This window comes from Solanum lycopersicum, chromosome 3, assembly GCF_036512215.1.
Source record: "Solanum lycopersicum chromosome 3, SLM_r2.1".
NCBI lineage: Eukaryota > Viridiplantae > Streptophyta > Magnoliopsida > Solanales > Solanaceae > Solanum > Solanum lycopersicum.
Window position 1 is genome coordinate 18,362,375 of NC_090802.1, and position 15,603 is coordinate 18,377,977.

The 15,603-nt window shown below is 33.6% G+C and overlaps 1 protein-coding gene across 1 annotated transcript; it reads left to right on the forward strand.

Moving 5' to 3' along the window:
• The first annotated feature begins 1,892 nt into the window (after positions 1–1,892).
• LOC101263292 (beta-D-glucosyl crocetin beta-1,6-glucosyltransferase-like) lies at positions 1,893–3,464 on the forward strand. Its single transcript, XM_004234868.5, has one exon. It carries the CDS (start codon positions 2,010–2,012, stop codon positions 3,369–3,371), a length of 1,362 nt encoding a protein of 453 aa, XP_004234916.2. The 5' UTR covers positions 1,893–2,009; the 3' UTR covers positions 3,372–3,464.
• The last annotated feature ends 12,139 nt before the right edge of the window (positions 3,465–15,603 follow it).

Below are 15,603 nucleotides of genomic sequence, written 5' to 3' on the forward strand. Positions count from 1 at the left end.
TTAAAATTAAACGTATAGAAAGTCGACAAGTCTATTTAAATATTTTACTTTAGATGGTACCTCCATATTTATTATATAAATAATTATAACATAAAGATAAATCATACCTTGAAGATATAAGAACCTTATTGCATAACTTATTCAAGATCTCTTTTGTACTTTTCCCGTCTTCTTCATCATTCTTTAAGAATAGGATAATCGTGCTGATAACGTGTTATGCAACTATATAAAATTAGAAGAAAGAGAAAGTAGGGAGAAGAGAAAAGACTTCTTATTTCTCTTGAAATAAATTTAGGATTTATAGATGTTCCACAAATCTTATTTACAATGAAGGAAAATCCTTTATTTATAGGGAAAACATTACTTGGTTCCCAAGTAGGATTCCTAACCATATCTTACAAGGACTCCACATAATTAGACATTCACTATAATACAAATTGTTTATAACAATGCTAAACATCTATTAATAAAAAATAAAAATAATATAATAAATCGAAAAGGACCTAAAATACTCAAAATATTAAAAATGGTACAAAATTACCCTCCATCCACCTATTGACTCCAAAATACCCTTCCCACCCACCTATTGGGTCCAAATTACCCTTGTCATCCACCTTTTGGTTCAAAATTGACCACTTATTTAACGGTTTTATATTTAAACTATTTAAATATTTTTTAAAATACGTGATGCTCAACTATTTATTATAATTTAACTTATTAGTATAATTTATAGATCAATCAATTACCCACCCATTACTAATTAAATTCCTCTTAATAAACCCGTCATATTATCGATGCAAGCTACTGCCAATTGAGTGTTTTTAAAAATTATAGAAGTAAATTATCATAAATTCAAGTGGCTAAATAAAAATCACCGATAAAATTAAAAGTCTGATTGTGTTCATCTTAATTATTTTTACGTCTCAATTATGTAATGTTACTTCATATGTAACTTTTTTTCAAAATAATATATTAAAGGTTTTAAAACAAATCATAAATATTTATAAAATTATATTTTTAAAAAGTGCATGAATTAATTCGGGATGTATTACTTCTGTACCATTAATCATAAATTTATAATTTAATCTTGAAAAAGAATCCTATTGAAAGTCTCAACCTAAATTTAATTGGAGCTTAAATTCGGACTCGAATAATTTTGGATGTCATTTTCACGAATCTATAATTTCATCGTGTTTTAGTAGTGTTTATGATGATTTTGATATTAAAATTGAATTATTAATTGAGAGAGGTTTAGTTAGTAATGAGTGGGTAGTGGGTTGATTTATAAATTATATTAATAAATTAAAATTATAATCAGTAGTTGAACGCCAAGTATTTTAAAAAATATTTAAAGAGTTTAATTTTAAAACAATTAAAGAAGTGGTCAATTTTGAACTCAAAGGTGGATGATAAGGTTATTTTGAAGCCAATAGGTAGATGAAAAGGGTATTTTGAAGCGAATAAGTGGATGAAGAGTAATTTTATACCATTTTTAATACTTTAAGGATATTTTCACTACTCTTTTAAAATTTTTATTATATATATATATATATATATATATATATATATATATATATATATATATATATGTATATTAAACTTAAAAAATATAATATTTCTTTATTAAACTTTTTATTTTTATTATTACAATTATTTTCTTGGTCAAACATCTATCTTAATCAGACCAAGGAATATATATATTCGTTTTGATCACGCATGAACGAAGAAATCAATGACCAATTGGGACCTCTGAAAATCACCAATTTTTTTAAATTAAGTTTTTACCCTTACATGCATTTATATAACCGCCTAATGACGTATTCTTTTCTTCTTAAAATAAAGAGCAAGATTCAAATTGACTTCATTTTTAAAATAACAAACTTAAACTTTTCATTTTTCCTTTCGTCTTTAACAAGCATCATATTATATTAATATTATTATTACAAGCCTTTTGTCTATTAATACCAACTCATCAATTCCACAAATTACACACAACTTTATCTGTTTCTATGGATACTTCTACTAGTTTGAGAGTTTTGATGTTTCCATGGTTGGCTCATGGACACATCTCTCCTTACTTAACTGTCTCTAAAAAACTTGCTGATCGCGGATTTGATATCTTACTTTGTTCTACTCCGGTTAATCTCAATCTTATTAAGAAAAGGATTCCGAAAAAGTATTCTGTTTCGATTCAGCTTGTTGAACTCCGTCTACCGGAATTGCCTAATCTTCCTCCGGAATATCATACAACAAATGGACTTCCACCTCATCTCAACTCGACACTCAAAAAGGCTGTAAAAATGTCAAAACCTGAATTTTCAAAAATCTTGCAAGATTTGAAACCTGATTTGGTAATCCATGATGTATTGCAAGTATGGGCTAAGAAAATTGCAAATTCATATAATATTCCAGCAATAACACTTGTAACTTTTGGTGGAGCTGTTCTTTCTTACTTTATGCATCCAATGAGAAAGCCAGGGACTGAGTTTCCTTTCCCAGCTATTTATCTGACGAAAATTGAGCAAAAAAGAATGCGAGAAATGATGGAACAAGTTTATAAAGATAAGGATCCTGATGATGGGGATCCTTTTGCTGAAGATCCTACACAAGTTATATTGTTGATGAGTACTTCATTGTCAATTGATTCGAAATACATTGATTACCTTAATGAATTGACCCAAGCAAACTACGTTCCAATTGGTCCTCCAATCCAAGAACCTATGAATGAGGATGGTGGGGATATCGAACTCATCGATTGGCTAGGAAAGAAAGAAGAACATTCAACTGTATTTGTCTCTTTTGGAAGTGAGTATTTCTTGACTAAGGAAGACATGGAAGAGATAGCCTATGGATTGGAACATAGCAATGTAAATTTCATATGGGTTGTAAGGTTTCCAAAGGGGGAAGAAGTCGATCTTGAAGAAGCACTATCAACAGGTTTTCTTGAAAGAATTGAAAACAGGGGAAGGGTAGTTGATGGATGGGCACCACAACCAAGAATTTTAAGCCATCCAAGCACGGGAGGATTTGTAAGTCATTGTGGTTGGAATTCAGTAATGGAAAGCATAGATTTTGGTGTGCCAATAATAGCCATGCCTATGCACATTGATCAGCCAATAAATGCAAGATGGATGGTGGAAATCGGAGTAGCTGTAGAGATTGTTAGAGATGATGAAGGGAAGGTTCACAGAGAAGATGTGGCACAAGTAATCACAAGTGTTATTTGTGAGAAAACAGGGAGAAATTTAAGGGAAAAAGTCAAGGAAATAAGTGAAAAATTGAAGTCCCGAAGAAAGCAAGAAATCGATGCAGCCGTTGAAGTGCTATTACAACAATGCAAAAACAGAAAGTTCATTAATTCTTCTAGCTAGTATCAAAAATTGGATTACTAAATTACTCTGCCCATTCCTTCTTATTTGTCATAATTTTCTTTTACAGAATCAAATAATATGAACTTTAATTAACATCTTTTTTGGTAACCAATGTAAATTACTTTCAAATAACATTCTAAGATGTATGTCATAAGGAGGAAAATTTCAAGAATTTGAAACAAAATTTTGAACTAACTACATGCGAGTGATTTGACATAAATTATGTATAATCATGCTGTAAGGTGTGATTTCCATACACAATGATAAGAAATCAAATTTGGTTTCCAACATATCGAACCATTTGTCAATCGGAGTATGGTACAAAAGGTTATGAATGATTTACGAAATTACCGTGGAAAAGTTGAAAGTCCATCTAAGTATAAAAATAGAGGTGACCCTGAAGACTGAGAATGAGAGATGGACAGGTCCTCACCTTAGACTTCGTAGTGTGAGGCTAAGAGAAAGGCAAAACCTCGTTGTGGTAATGACTTGGTTGGTCATTATTGGGAAGTTTCGTGAATTCACTGTTTTTCCCTCTCAATATCGACCTCCGGTCATTTAGAATTTGAGTTTTGAAAATCGGTTTCGAACTTTGAGTATAAAATTGAGAATTTGGTAAAATTTGAGTTTGAAAGTCTAATGTTGTTAAAAGAGAGGGTTTTGGTATCTTTTGGAGTTTCAAGTGTCGAATTGTAATTTCATCGATTCCATCATTCTCGAAATGTGAAATTTGGTCTGAGAGAGTTGTCAATTTCAGATTTGGAGTCCTTTTGAGAATTTGAAGTCCTAAGTAATGCATTTGTGATACTGTTCATTAAAAATATCTTGATGTACTCCAAGACCAGGTGGATCACGATCAACATCTGAGGATTTTACTCCAGAGATTGAGAGTATAGAAACATTATGCCAAGTTCTCAAAGTGCGGATTTTAGCTTGATACATTGGCATTTTTGGGACACATGTCATGTGTCCCAGGAGGGTATTCGGGTAGATCCACCAAAAATTGAGGTAGTGAGGGGTTGGACCAGAGCTACGTTAGTTACTGAGATCAGGAGTTGTGTGGGACTTGCTGGCTATTATAGACAATCCGTGCAAAGCTTCTCCACTATTGCATCTCCTTTGACTAGATTGACTCGGTAGAGTGTGAGTTTTCACTTTTTTTTAAGTTTCCACTGGTCTAATGAGTGTGAGGAGGGCTTCCAAAATCTCAAGACCTTATTGAGTTCGATTCATGTTTTGACTTAACCCAAGGAGGATTTGGACTTCACTGTTTATTGTGATGCTTTTAGAGTCAGGATTAAGTGGTGTGCTTATGCAGAAAGGTAAGGTGATTGCTTATGCTTCTATATAATTGAAGACCTATCAGAGGAATTTCCCTACTCATGATTTAGATTTGGCAGCCATGGTGTTTGTGTTTAAGCTATGGCGACATATATTTATGGAGTTCATTGTGAGGGCTTCACAGATCACTGTGTTACACCTCCAATGACTTAAGCTAAAGCTTTGAATGGAGTCTAACAACTTAAAAAGGGTTAAAATGGTGTTTCTATACCTAACCTATTAAAATTAAGTTGGTTAAGATGTATTAGAGTCTTAGTGTCAAGGAACGACCAAGACGTTCGGAGACTAGTGAAAATGATCTAGTGTGCCTTTAGGTATTGCAAGGGGTTTGAAGAGTCGTATGAGGTCTAAATCTTGTAAAATGCTTAGAATACATATTAGTTCGTGTTTAGGGTCAAAACGTTTGGGTACGACTCCCCAAAGACCACTCTAAGGGTCCTTGAGGAGGACCCAACCATTTGACCCAAAAAGTTGTCAAATGACAGCATGACTTACAGTGGGCAGTGACAAGCCGCCGCTGGGTTTACGCCCCATAAGTGAGGATAATGGGTTCAGACTTAGTCTCCCAACAAAGCCTTCTCCTTTCCCCCTTCTATGACCAGACCTTTAACCTGCAGGACAGGACATAACACCACCTACTATCCGTAGGTGGTGGCTCACTGCCTGGTAAGTGAGTTTCACTTTTAAGTCAAGGGTCATATTAAGAGTTAGTTATTTAACTAGGGGTTAGGAGGGGTGGTTAGTGAGTTAGTTACCTAACTATAAGACCCCAACCCCAATACCCCAAGTCATTCTAACTAAACTCACAAAACACAACTCAAAACTCAAATTCTCTCAACTAAGACTCTATTGAAGAATATCAAACTTTAAGACTCCATCGAACAAGATCAAGCTTGCTCTAGGGATTCAAGAAAAAAAATCTTATCCATTAATCCTTAAGAATGGATAAGGTATAAAAAAATCTTTACTCTTGGGACTTCTTTCCCCAAGAGGTTCCTTCAAATTGAATTGCAATATTCTTCCAAATTTCTAGATTTCACTCAATTTTGTGGGTCACCTTTAAACTTGACTTACTTGGTCTAGAATTGATTAATAATGATTTCTTATGAATGATTAAGAATTAATTGATGTATTACATTAGGTTTTTGACTTGATTCCTTAAAGACCCATGAATGTCCCTCTTCTCTTAATCCTAACTCTTGAATTTATGTTGATCAAGGATTAGAGGTGATGTAATTGAGTATGTTCTTGCATAATTGAATATGGTATGATGATGTTAATTTATTTGATAGGTAAATATCATTGATTTGGGGATGAAGTCTTGAAAGGGTTTCTTGGAGGCCATAGGTAAGATCTTCAAGGTTATGAATATTTTATTGTAGTGTTGTTGGCTTATCTTGGATAATGTTGATCAATTGAAGTATGGATGATCAAGTTATGAATGTATAATCATGCTATGAATATGATGTTGTGAGATAATTTTAGGTGTGCTAATGTGAGGGATTAAAAAGTCATTGTACACCTTATAACTATGTTATGAAGTAATGTTCTCACTTGATGTTGGGTTGTGATGAAAAGACGTTCTCATCCAAAAACCTATGAGCTTTGTATACGTTAAATGAGGGGTTGAACTCCAAGGAACTATGTTATAATTTGATGTTTAAGAAAGACTCAAAGACACACCAAAAAAGGAATTTAGCTTAGCACCGAGAGGATATGCATGAGAGGGGTCTCTTCACGAGGAAGCTTACCCCGATGTCTTCATGAGATGGAAACTAAAATGCTATATAGAATAAACAAAGTTTCTAGTAACAATCTACATATGCCTTAACTATGAAACCCACATAGGATGTAGCTACTGGATCCACCTAGATGTTATACGAATGTTTATGTCTTACCTTGGCAAGTAGGATACCCTTCTTTCGGTGCATGTAGCTCACATGTTCTATGTCGGTTATGGAAAAGTTTCCCAAGTATTAAAATGAATGAACTAAAGTAAGAAGATGAACACTAACTTGGACTACTTAGGAGGTTTTACTTAGTGTAGGTAAGGGTATGTGACTTTACCTATTCATTGCACAAGTGGTCCTTGAGGGGAATAATAGGGTGGGTTCTTTATGTATACATGTTATGAATTAAATGCATGTTGTTGGCCCCATACGATATGTATGATATTGATTTCACTTGATATACATGATGTTGGTCTATATTGGTATGCATGGTCTTGACTACTTATGATATGATGATGGATGAGGTAAAAACAGTGCTTGTGATCTTTTTGTTAGTTTACTTGGTTTATGTGGGGTTATTGGGCTTCACATACACATTGCACTAGTAGACTTAGATTGGGGTTATGAGTAAACGTATTGTGACATATTGATAAATTGGACTCTAAGTATGAAATGCTGACTATAATTCTATTATGATGTTACTCTTGAAATATGAATATGCCTTGTTGTTGTGATATGGACTTGTATATTGTTCTTGGAATGTGTATGAAGACTTTCAAAAGTGATCTTAGCATGCTTATAACAAAATATCCCATTGTGCATGTTTTCAAATATTTTAACTTGTATATGTTTCCATACTTAGTACATGTGGTTTGTACTAACCCACATTTCTCCTATTTTCTACTCCTTTATTCAAGAAACTTGGATTGCGATTCCCAAGTTGGTGATTCCTGAAGTACGAGGATGGATATGCTTGATTCTAATTCTAGTTCCATTTTTCTTATTGAAAAACTGTATTGTAATTCGTACTATAAGGCTTGTTGCTGATGTAAGGGAGAAGTCTCAGTTCTCATACTCTTATGTTTAGATGGTTATGTGAGACAAGTTAGTTCTATTTTTGATATATGAAGTGAAATTGAATTTCAAATGAAAAGTTTTTAAATTTTTTGCTTTTATTCTATCTATGATGCAATGATGAATATTAAGGGCTTGTTAAAGCCTCTTCGAGGACGAATACATAGGTTACCACTAGGGGGTGCTATTCGGTCGTGACAACTGGAGTCTTCATTACATCTTCATATTAACTCCTGCATTCAGGTTAATCAAAAAAAAATATATCAAATAGACAGAATACTGTAAATCTGAAGCCACAGAAACCACTATTTTCCTTAAGAAATTTGATTGCTTCACTGTACCCGAGGTTGCAGATTAATTTTTCCTTAAGATAAAATGGATTAATATGTTAAAGAAGTAGAGGTACCTCAAACTTTGATAACTTCAGCGAACACATGAGAAATAACAGTTTTCTGGAAGGAACATGTCCCTTCAAGAAAAATATTATCGTTACACGTGAATTAAGATAAATCTTGTTACATTAAATTAATTCTGTTAATTAATTAATTAAATAACATATTGAATTAATTTATAAGAGAAAGGAAATTAGAGAAGAGAATTTAATTAATGAAATTGATGAAATAAATATTGTCCAAGATAATTATCAATCGATCACATCATTGTCAAATCCATATTCGAAGCCGAAGCTGAGGCCGAGCGTGCAAAGACGACAGCGCAAGGGGGCACCTTATTCTTAACCCTTTAGTAAGTAAAGGAGGTGTTTCCTAATAGAAGGAAAACAATTCCTTTTCTTCTATCAATATGAGAGAAATGGCTTTTCATTTGCACTTTGCAAATGACTTTTCATTTTCCCTCCAAAATTGGTTCCTTGACTTTTCCATTTTGTCTTCTCTTTTCCCATTCACATTTTGCTAATACTCAACAACCATATGAATGTGGAATGACTATTGTTAAAACATATGCATGAAAAAACTGTGTGTCTTGTAAGTAAGGTTAATCACATCTGCATAAGTAGGTTTCCATTTAAACTTTCCGTAGTGAATATATATCGGATATACTCGGTCAATGGGTAAATTTGATATCTTTGAACCGCCGATCTTTGGTGTGTACCTATACAACATAAGTCACACAATCAACTCTTAAACGGTTTTTGATACTCAATTTTTTTGTTCTTTTCATCCATGAACAGATCTCGGTTAGTAACTGCGTAGACAACTGGCCTTACCGGGTTCTCCTTAAAGAGACTTACACTTCACACTTATATAGGTGGTTTCTAAATGTATTATCCTGTAGATACACTATTTGATATTGTCAAGGCCCGAGCTACCACCGAGATACGGACACGGGAACTAGGATCACAAGTGACCCAAGCTAACCCTGTTGGCATGATCATGAGCATACTAAAGAAAATAAACTGATGCAGAAGCTAAAACATAATTAAAATGAAAAGATGGGGAATACCCATATGCTATAACTGAGATATATGAAAATTGATGATTTTAATATTGAGAAATTACTGACTCAACACTAAGCTGAAACTAACTGTCTGAAAATAACCTCTAACTGACTAGAAATGCTGGGATAGGCCCTAGATAATAAGTCTAGCAAAAACTGAAACTAAAGGACTAAATACTGAAAAGAAACACATGACTATTTTCCTCGGAGAATGAGGGCTCACCACTGATTCTGCTGAACTGGAGATCGAGAATCGATCTAAGCATGATATGGATGTTGAGAACCTAAACCTGCATCACGAGAAGATGTAGCGCACGTATGCGTTAGTACTTGAAAGGTACTGAGCATGTAGGATAGAGTAAATCTAAAGTAATACATAATTGAACAAGCATAAAACTAAGTATAATATTATGAACATGATATACTAAATTCTGAGCTGACTGAATGCAATGACTAAATCTATAACTTACTGAGACAGGATAATACGTGAACTATAAATATGGTCAATGCAATATAGTCTGACTGAACTGTGGGAGCTACTAATAATCGATAATTAAATCACATGAGCTAAATATGGAGTCCAATGTATACGCCCCAAGAGGTATAAAGGCATGCTGGCATGATCACTGAACTGATGCCCACAGAGGGGACTTACAACCTACTTGGTTAATAGTTCTGGGACTATTTGGGTACACTGAACCCTAGTCCAACTCGGTATTATGCTACTCCAATGAATTAAGTAGTTAAATGATTATGAATACATTTTTGTAAATACTGGATAGCTCAAAACTGAACATGCATACTGAGAATGCAACAATAATTTTGATTAATGATGCATTAGTAACTGAGACATGTATAACTGGATAATTGAAATATCTGACCTAGCATGTTTAATTCAAGAAATAAAGAAATAAATATATAGGGTTATGAAATCCATGCAATAATCTAAGTAATAACATGGTAATATGATTTGGAACATGACGTTCTGTTGAAGTTCTAGAAACCCTAGGTCTAATCATGATATGGGAATCAAGAATCTGATTGAAAACTAGGGACCAATGAGTGAAAGGAATCCACTAGTGAAATCCCACATACCTGGTGATGAAATCCACAGAGTAATCTTTAGATTTTGGGGATGGAACTGATGAAAACTTGTTGCATTCTTGAACTAGGGTTTTTGACCTTTTTATCATTTCTTGCCTCTAATTTTCTAAGTTTTGATTAATTATTTGACTTAGGTAAGTTTTAGTTATGTTTCTAGGCTTAAAATAACTAAAATCTCATGATTTTGGATCAAAATGACGTACCTTAGGGGTCCAACAAAGTAGAAAAAGACCAAAAGACCCTGAGTTAATTGCGGTTGGAGCAATCAACGACCTGGACTGACCTATTTCTTTTTTGTATGTATATTGTACCTATACTTTTTTTTCACAAGTGGTGTTCAGATGAACCCTCTTCATCCCTACCTCCGCCCCTGCTTAGTGAGTTATTATATAACGAGGGACGGGTTATAATAAACATGTCATGCAAGTAAAGTATACGATTGAAGCAACTTCCATTGAATTTCTTCTTAGGAGGATTGCTTTTTGGACCAGATACATTTTTTTTTTATTTTGTGGGATCTTTTTTAACAATATTTACTCCAGATATTGCTAAATTACCATGTGACCTCTTTTCTGCAGTCTAGTTATCCCCTTCGATTCTCAACCTTACTATGAGATCTTCAACAGTCATCTCCTTACGTTTATGTTTTAAGTAGTTTTTAAAGTCCTCCCACAATTGAGGTAACTACTCAATAATGGCAGCCACTTGAAAAACATCATTCACAACCAATCCTACATTAAAGATTATGTGCTTATTAAGAATAAACTTAATATTTCCAACATAGGCAATAAATTAATTTATACCTTCAACAAGGAGTTCAGGAATTATGACCTGCAGTTCTTGAACTTGGGTGACGACGGTATTACTATCTATCATCTTGTAGTCTAGAAACTTTGTCATAATGAACTTTTTCATTTCAGTATCCTCTGTTTTGTATTTCTTTTCTAAAGCATTCCACATTTATGTTGAGGTTATGACATTACTGTACACATTGTACAGATCATCTTGCAGACCCCTCAGAATATAATTTTACACAAAAAATCTAAATGTGTCCATGCTTCTGTTACCAAGAATCATTCTTCACGCAAAATTTCATCCGACATAACAAGAACATTCTCATTAATGAACCTCTATAGGCTCAACATAGTGATATAGAAGCACATTTTTTGCTTCCATCTCTCGAAGTCGACTCCAGAAAAAGAAGCAGGTTTCTCAACCGGGTTAGGGAAGCAGTTGAAAGATTGTGCACATGCAATCGATGTTTTTGCAACACTTAATGTTTGTTACAACCCACAAGTACACCTTAGAAGTTAGGGCAACCCTTAGCTCGAAACAAGGTGTGCAGGGAGGTCTTGCACAAGCCTCTTGGCTATCATCCATTACATAAAGTATGAAAAGTAGTGCAAAATTAAAACTTTTCACAAGAATATAATAATAAGAAACATCTTTTATAAAAGTGAGGAATAAGTCTCGTCGTCACAATTCAATCTTAAAGACACACCTTAAACATCTTAGGGACACGACCTTTACATTGAAAGAAATACATAAATAGTCTAATACGAGGCTTAAAGAAGAAGTAAAGAAACAAAGACTATACCTTCGAATATATGAGGACATACTTAGTCTTGAGAGAGTCGATTCCCAAGCTTGCCTTCTAACCTTTAACTTGCCTCCAACCTATACTTATAGAGTATAGAAAAGTATGGGATTAGTACAAACATTGTACTAAGTATGACATTATGCAAAACCATGCAAAAAGGGACAATTTAGTTGAAACATACAAGTCATGCTATTTTGACAAAAACCTTCATGAATTAAGTTATAAAACATCAACTAGTATCATCACTTAGCACATAAGGTAAAACTTCAATTTTTCTTAAATAGGAGCATACTTAGAGTAAAACCAAAATTACACATGAACTACTCCTATCCTAAGTTATCCTAAGGCTCCCCTAAGTACGAAATAAGGAGATTGCCCATACAATCTTTTCAATACCTACCTAAGAGATCCTTAAAGCTACTAAGGATAAGCATACTTTATTTCATTTATACAAGTCACCGTTCAATACCAAAGACACTATGGAAATATATATATATATATATATATATATATATATATATATATATATATATATATATATATGCTTAGGAACTTCACATTAGAACCATTTTTCAAGAAAACTCCACAAGTCACACTTAGTGCAATGTGAAGGTAGTTTCACATACTACTACTTCCACTTAGTGTTCCTTAGGAATTACCTTAGACTAGGCATTTCACATTCATCACATAAATAGCTTTCATCATGCAAACAATAATATCAACCTACTTCCTTAACATTAGACATAAAGTCGCATTACTTTCAACTGCATCATATAATGACCCATTCATACATTTCATATAAGGACACACCAAGACTCCCTCCAAATGTCTACTTGTGCAATGAATAAGTAGCGTTCCATTCATCAATCTACCCTAAGTAGTACACCCTTAATAATACTTATTTCATTTACATACATTTATGGGGGATAAATTTAACTGACATAGACCATGAGAGCTAGACATGAAATTTCCGTACTACCCTTACATAATAGCCATCATTCATAACATTGATTTCTAGACATGCTCATACCCACATTTATCACATTTTACATATTATCATACTCCACATATCAAATACATACTTCATTTAGACATAAACCCATCAAGATACTTATTTCTACCTCCTAAAACATATCATACATATACATATCAAAATCATCACTTACCATTTATCAAAGCTTTCACCACCTATCCACAATTTATCTAACAATTCATCATAAAATATCCCTTAGGGCAGTAGCTAATCCTCAATGAAACTACCAAGAAACAATAACTTTAACATTATCTAATCATGCTCATTGAACCCATTTCATAAGCTAAAAGTTGATAAAAGAATAGAAATGATTCTATTGGGGTTTTGACATTAAAATCATCATTTAGAACTAAGAGCAACTCATTTTAACCATTAAAACATTTTTATGCAATGACTTATACTTAGAGTCAAGGAATAAAGAAGTTTGAAGTTGAAATCCTTTATGAAATCTCTTTGAAATATCTCCTTGAATGAAAGAAGGTTCAAGGATGACTACCATACCTCAATGAGAAGGAACCCAAGAGATTTTTTATGAAGAAAACATGAAGAACTTGGTCCTCTTCCTTGGAGCTTGAAGCTCCTTGGAAATGGAGGTTTTTGGAGGAAGAGTTTTGGAGAGATTTTTTATTTGAGCTTTAGGATTTGAAATGGTGGGTGAAATTGAGGTTTAAAATGACCTAAATCAGTCCACAAATGATTCCCAAAGTTTCCAATCACACCTAAATTATTTGGACCCTTTTCCAAGCTATAATTTGACTTAAGAACGACGCGGCCAAATCAATGACTTGGCTGCGCGTCGTGAGATAACCTCCTGATCTTGGTTCTGGAAATTATTTTGTGACAGTAAGTTTCGTGTTGGCCCGGGTCGCAGGGCCAAATTTTCTCATCAAGTGTTGGCTACGCGACGCGCAGCAGCCTTCAAATCTAGGCTGCCTGGCACTTTGATGGCCCATGTTTGGGTCCTCCTTGGGGACCATTAGGCTGGTCCCCTGGACGTTGTTCTCAGAACCTTTCGATCCTTTAGATGCCAGTTTATGCATAGGAACCATCTATACTCAGTTTCATCTTCAAACCATCCCACAAAACTTCACTACAAAACATTATAACACACTAGTTCAACTTCGACTAGTTTTTGGACGTTTGACTTCCAAACACTCCCAAACTTTACAAACTTACTTTTGATACTAAAATGCACTATTTTAATACATTATTAACTCATGGAACACATGTGAAGCTCTACTTCAACCTAGTTTATTTTGAGGGTATAACTTTGTTGCAGCACTCATTGTTCCAATATTTACTTGACTTGAATTAGTTATTTTTCTGTCACAAATGACAGCCAATTATAGTATTTGAAATACTAACATTAAATAATAAATCATTACACCGCCTGTTTCTGATTTAACGATAAAGTTTTTATGTTTTTTAATCGTTAATCGAATGAATTTTAAAAATTCAAACCGAGTAGAAAACCATAAATTTTAATCTAAACCTCAAATACAGAAACTATTAAATTTCTTAAGATTGTTATCTCAAGTATTTAGGTTAGTGAAAAAATACAGAAACAGAAATAGATGAAATAGACAGAATATTGTAAATCTGAGTCCACATAAACCACTGTATTTCCTTAGGAAATTTAATCCACTTACTGTACCTGAGGTTGCAGATTAATTTCTCCAAAGATAAAATGGATTAACCTATTAAAGATGTAACGGTACCTCAAACTTCAATAACTTCAGCCAATGCAAGAATAGTGACAAAAGCACATACAGACTCGGTCGATCAACAATTTTGTTTATGAGAGAAAATGTATGCAGAGAGAGAAAAATTTTCAGTGTTTTGGAAAAATGAAAATAACCTCTTTATTGTCATTTGCAGCAAAGGAACGCGTCTGTTCGACAATGGTTTGTTCAATCATGTCGTTTTAGACCGTTGTGTCTTATTGGGAAAAATAACAGTTTTCTTGAAGGAAAATGTCCTTCACGAAGAATATTACTGTTACACGCTAATTTAAATGAATCCTTTTACATTAAATTAATTCTGTTAATTAACTAATTAACTAACATCCTCAATTAATTTATAAGAGAAATAAAATTAGAGAAAAGAATTTACTTAATGAGATTGATAAAATAAATTTTGTCCAAAAATATTATCAATCAATCACATCAAACTCCAAATCCAAATCCAAATCCGAGGGCGAAGCTGAAATTAACGAATTAACTACATCCTGAATTAATTTATAAGAGAAAAGAATTTAATTAATGAGATTGATGAAGTAAATTTTGTCCAAAAATATTATGAATCACATTGTTTGTTGAATTCAAAGATGAAACCAAGCGACGACGGTACGAGGGGGCACCTTCTTCTTAATCCTTTAAGAAGTAAATGAAGTGCTTCTTAATATAAGGACAACAATTTCCTTTCTTCTACCAATATGGGAGAAATGACTTTTCATTTTCCCTCCAAAATTTGTCCCCCCCCCCCCACTTTTCCATTTTCTCTTAGCTTTTTCTATTCACATTTTTCTAAAACCCAACACTTCATTCAAAGGGATGTGAACTTGAGGTAGCGGAAATGGCTTGAACTACTGAAGGATTACGATATCACCATCTTGTATCATCTTGGAAAGGCGAACATGGAGGCTGGGGATTTGTGTAGGAATACTTGTAGCATGGGAATTCTTACTGATATTAGTGTGGAGGAGAGATATATATTGGCTAGGGATGTTCAGAGGTTATCAAACAGTCTCGTCCGGCTATAGACATGTTTAGCCAAGTAGTGAAACTGACTATTGTTCGTATGGTACTTCCCATTGCAATCAAATGTGATTGGCCTCAAAGTTAATAATGCATTTCTTCAAGGACGTCTGAGTGAAAAGGCTTATAAGGAGCAACC

Excerpts from the sequence above, each read along its gene's own strand:
- LOC101263292 (XM_004234868.5), top strand. The coding sequence starts at position 2,010 with ATGGATACTTCTACTAGTTTGAGAGTTTTGATGTTTCCATGGTTGGCT.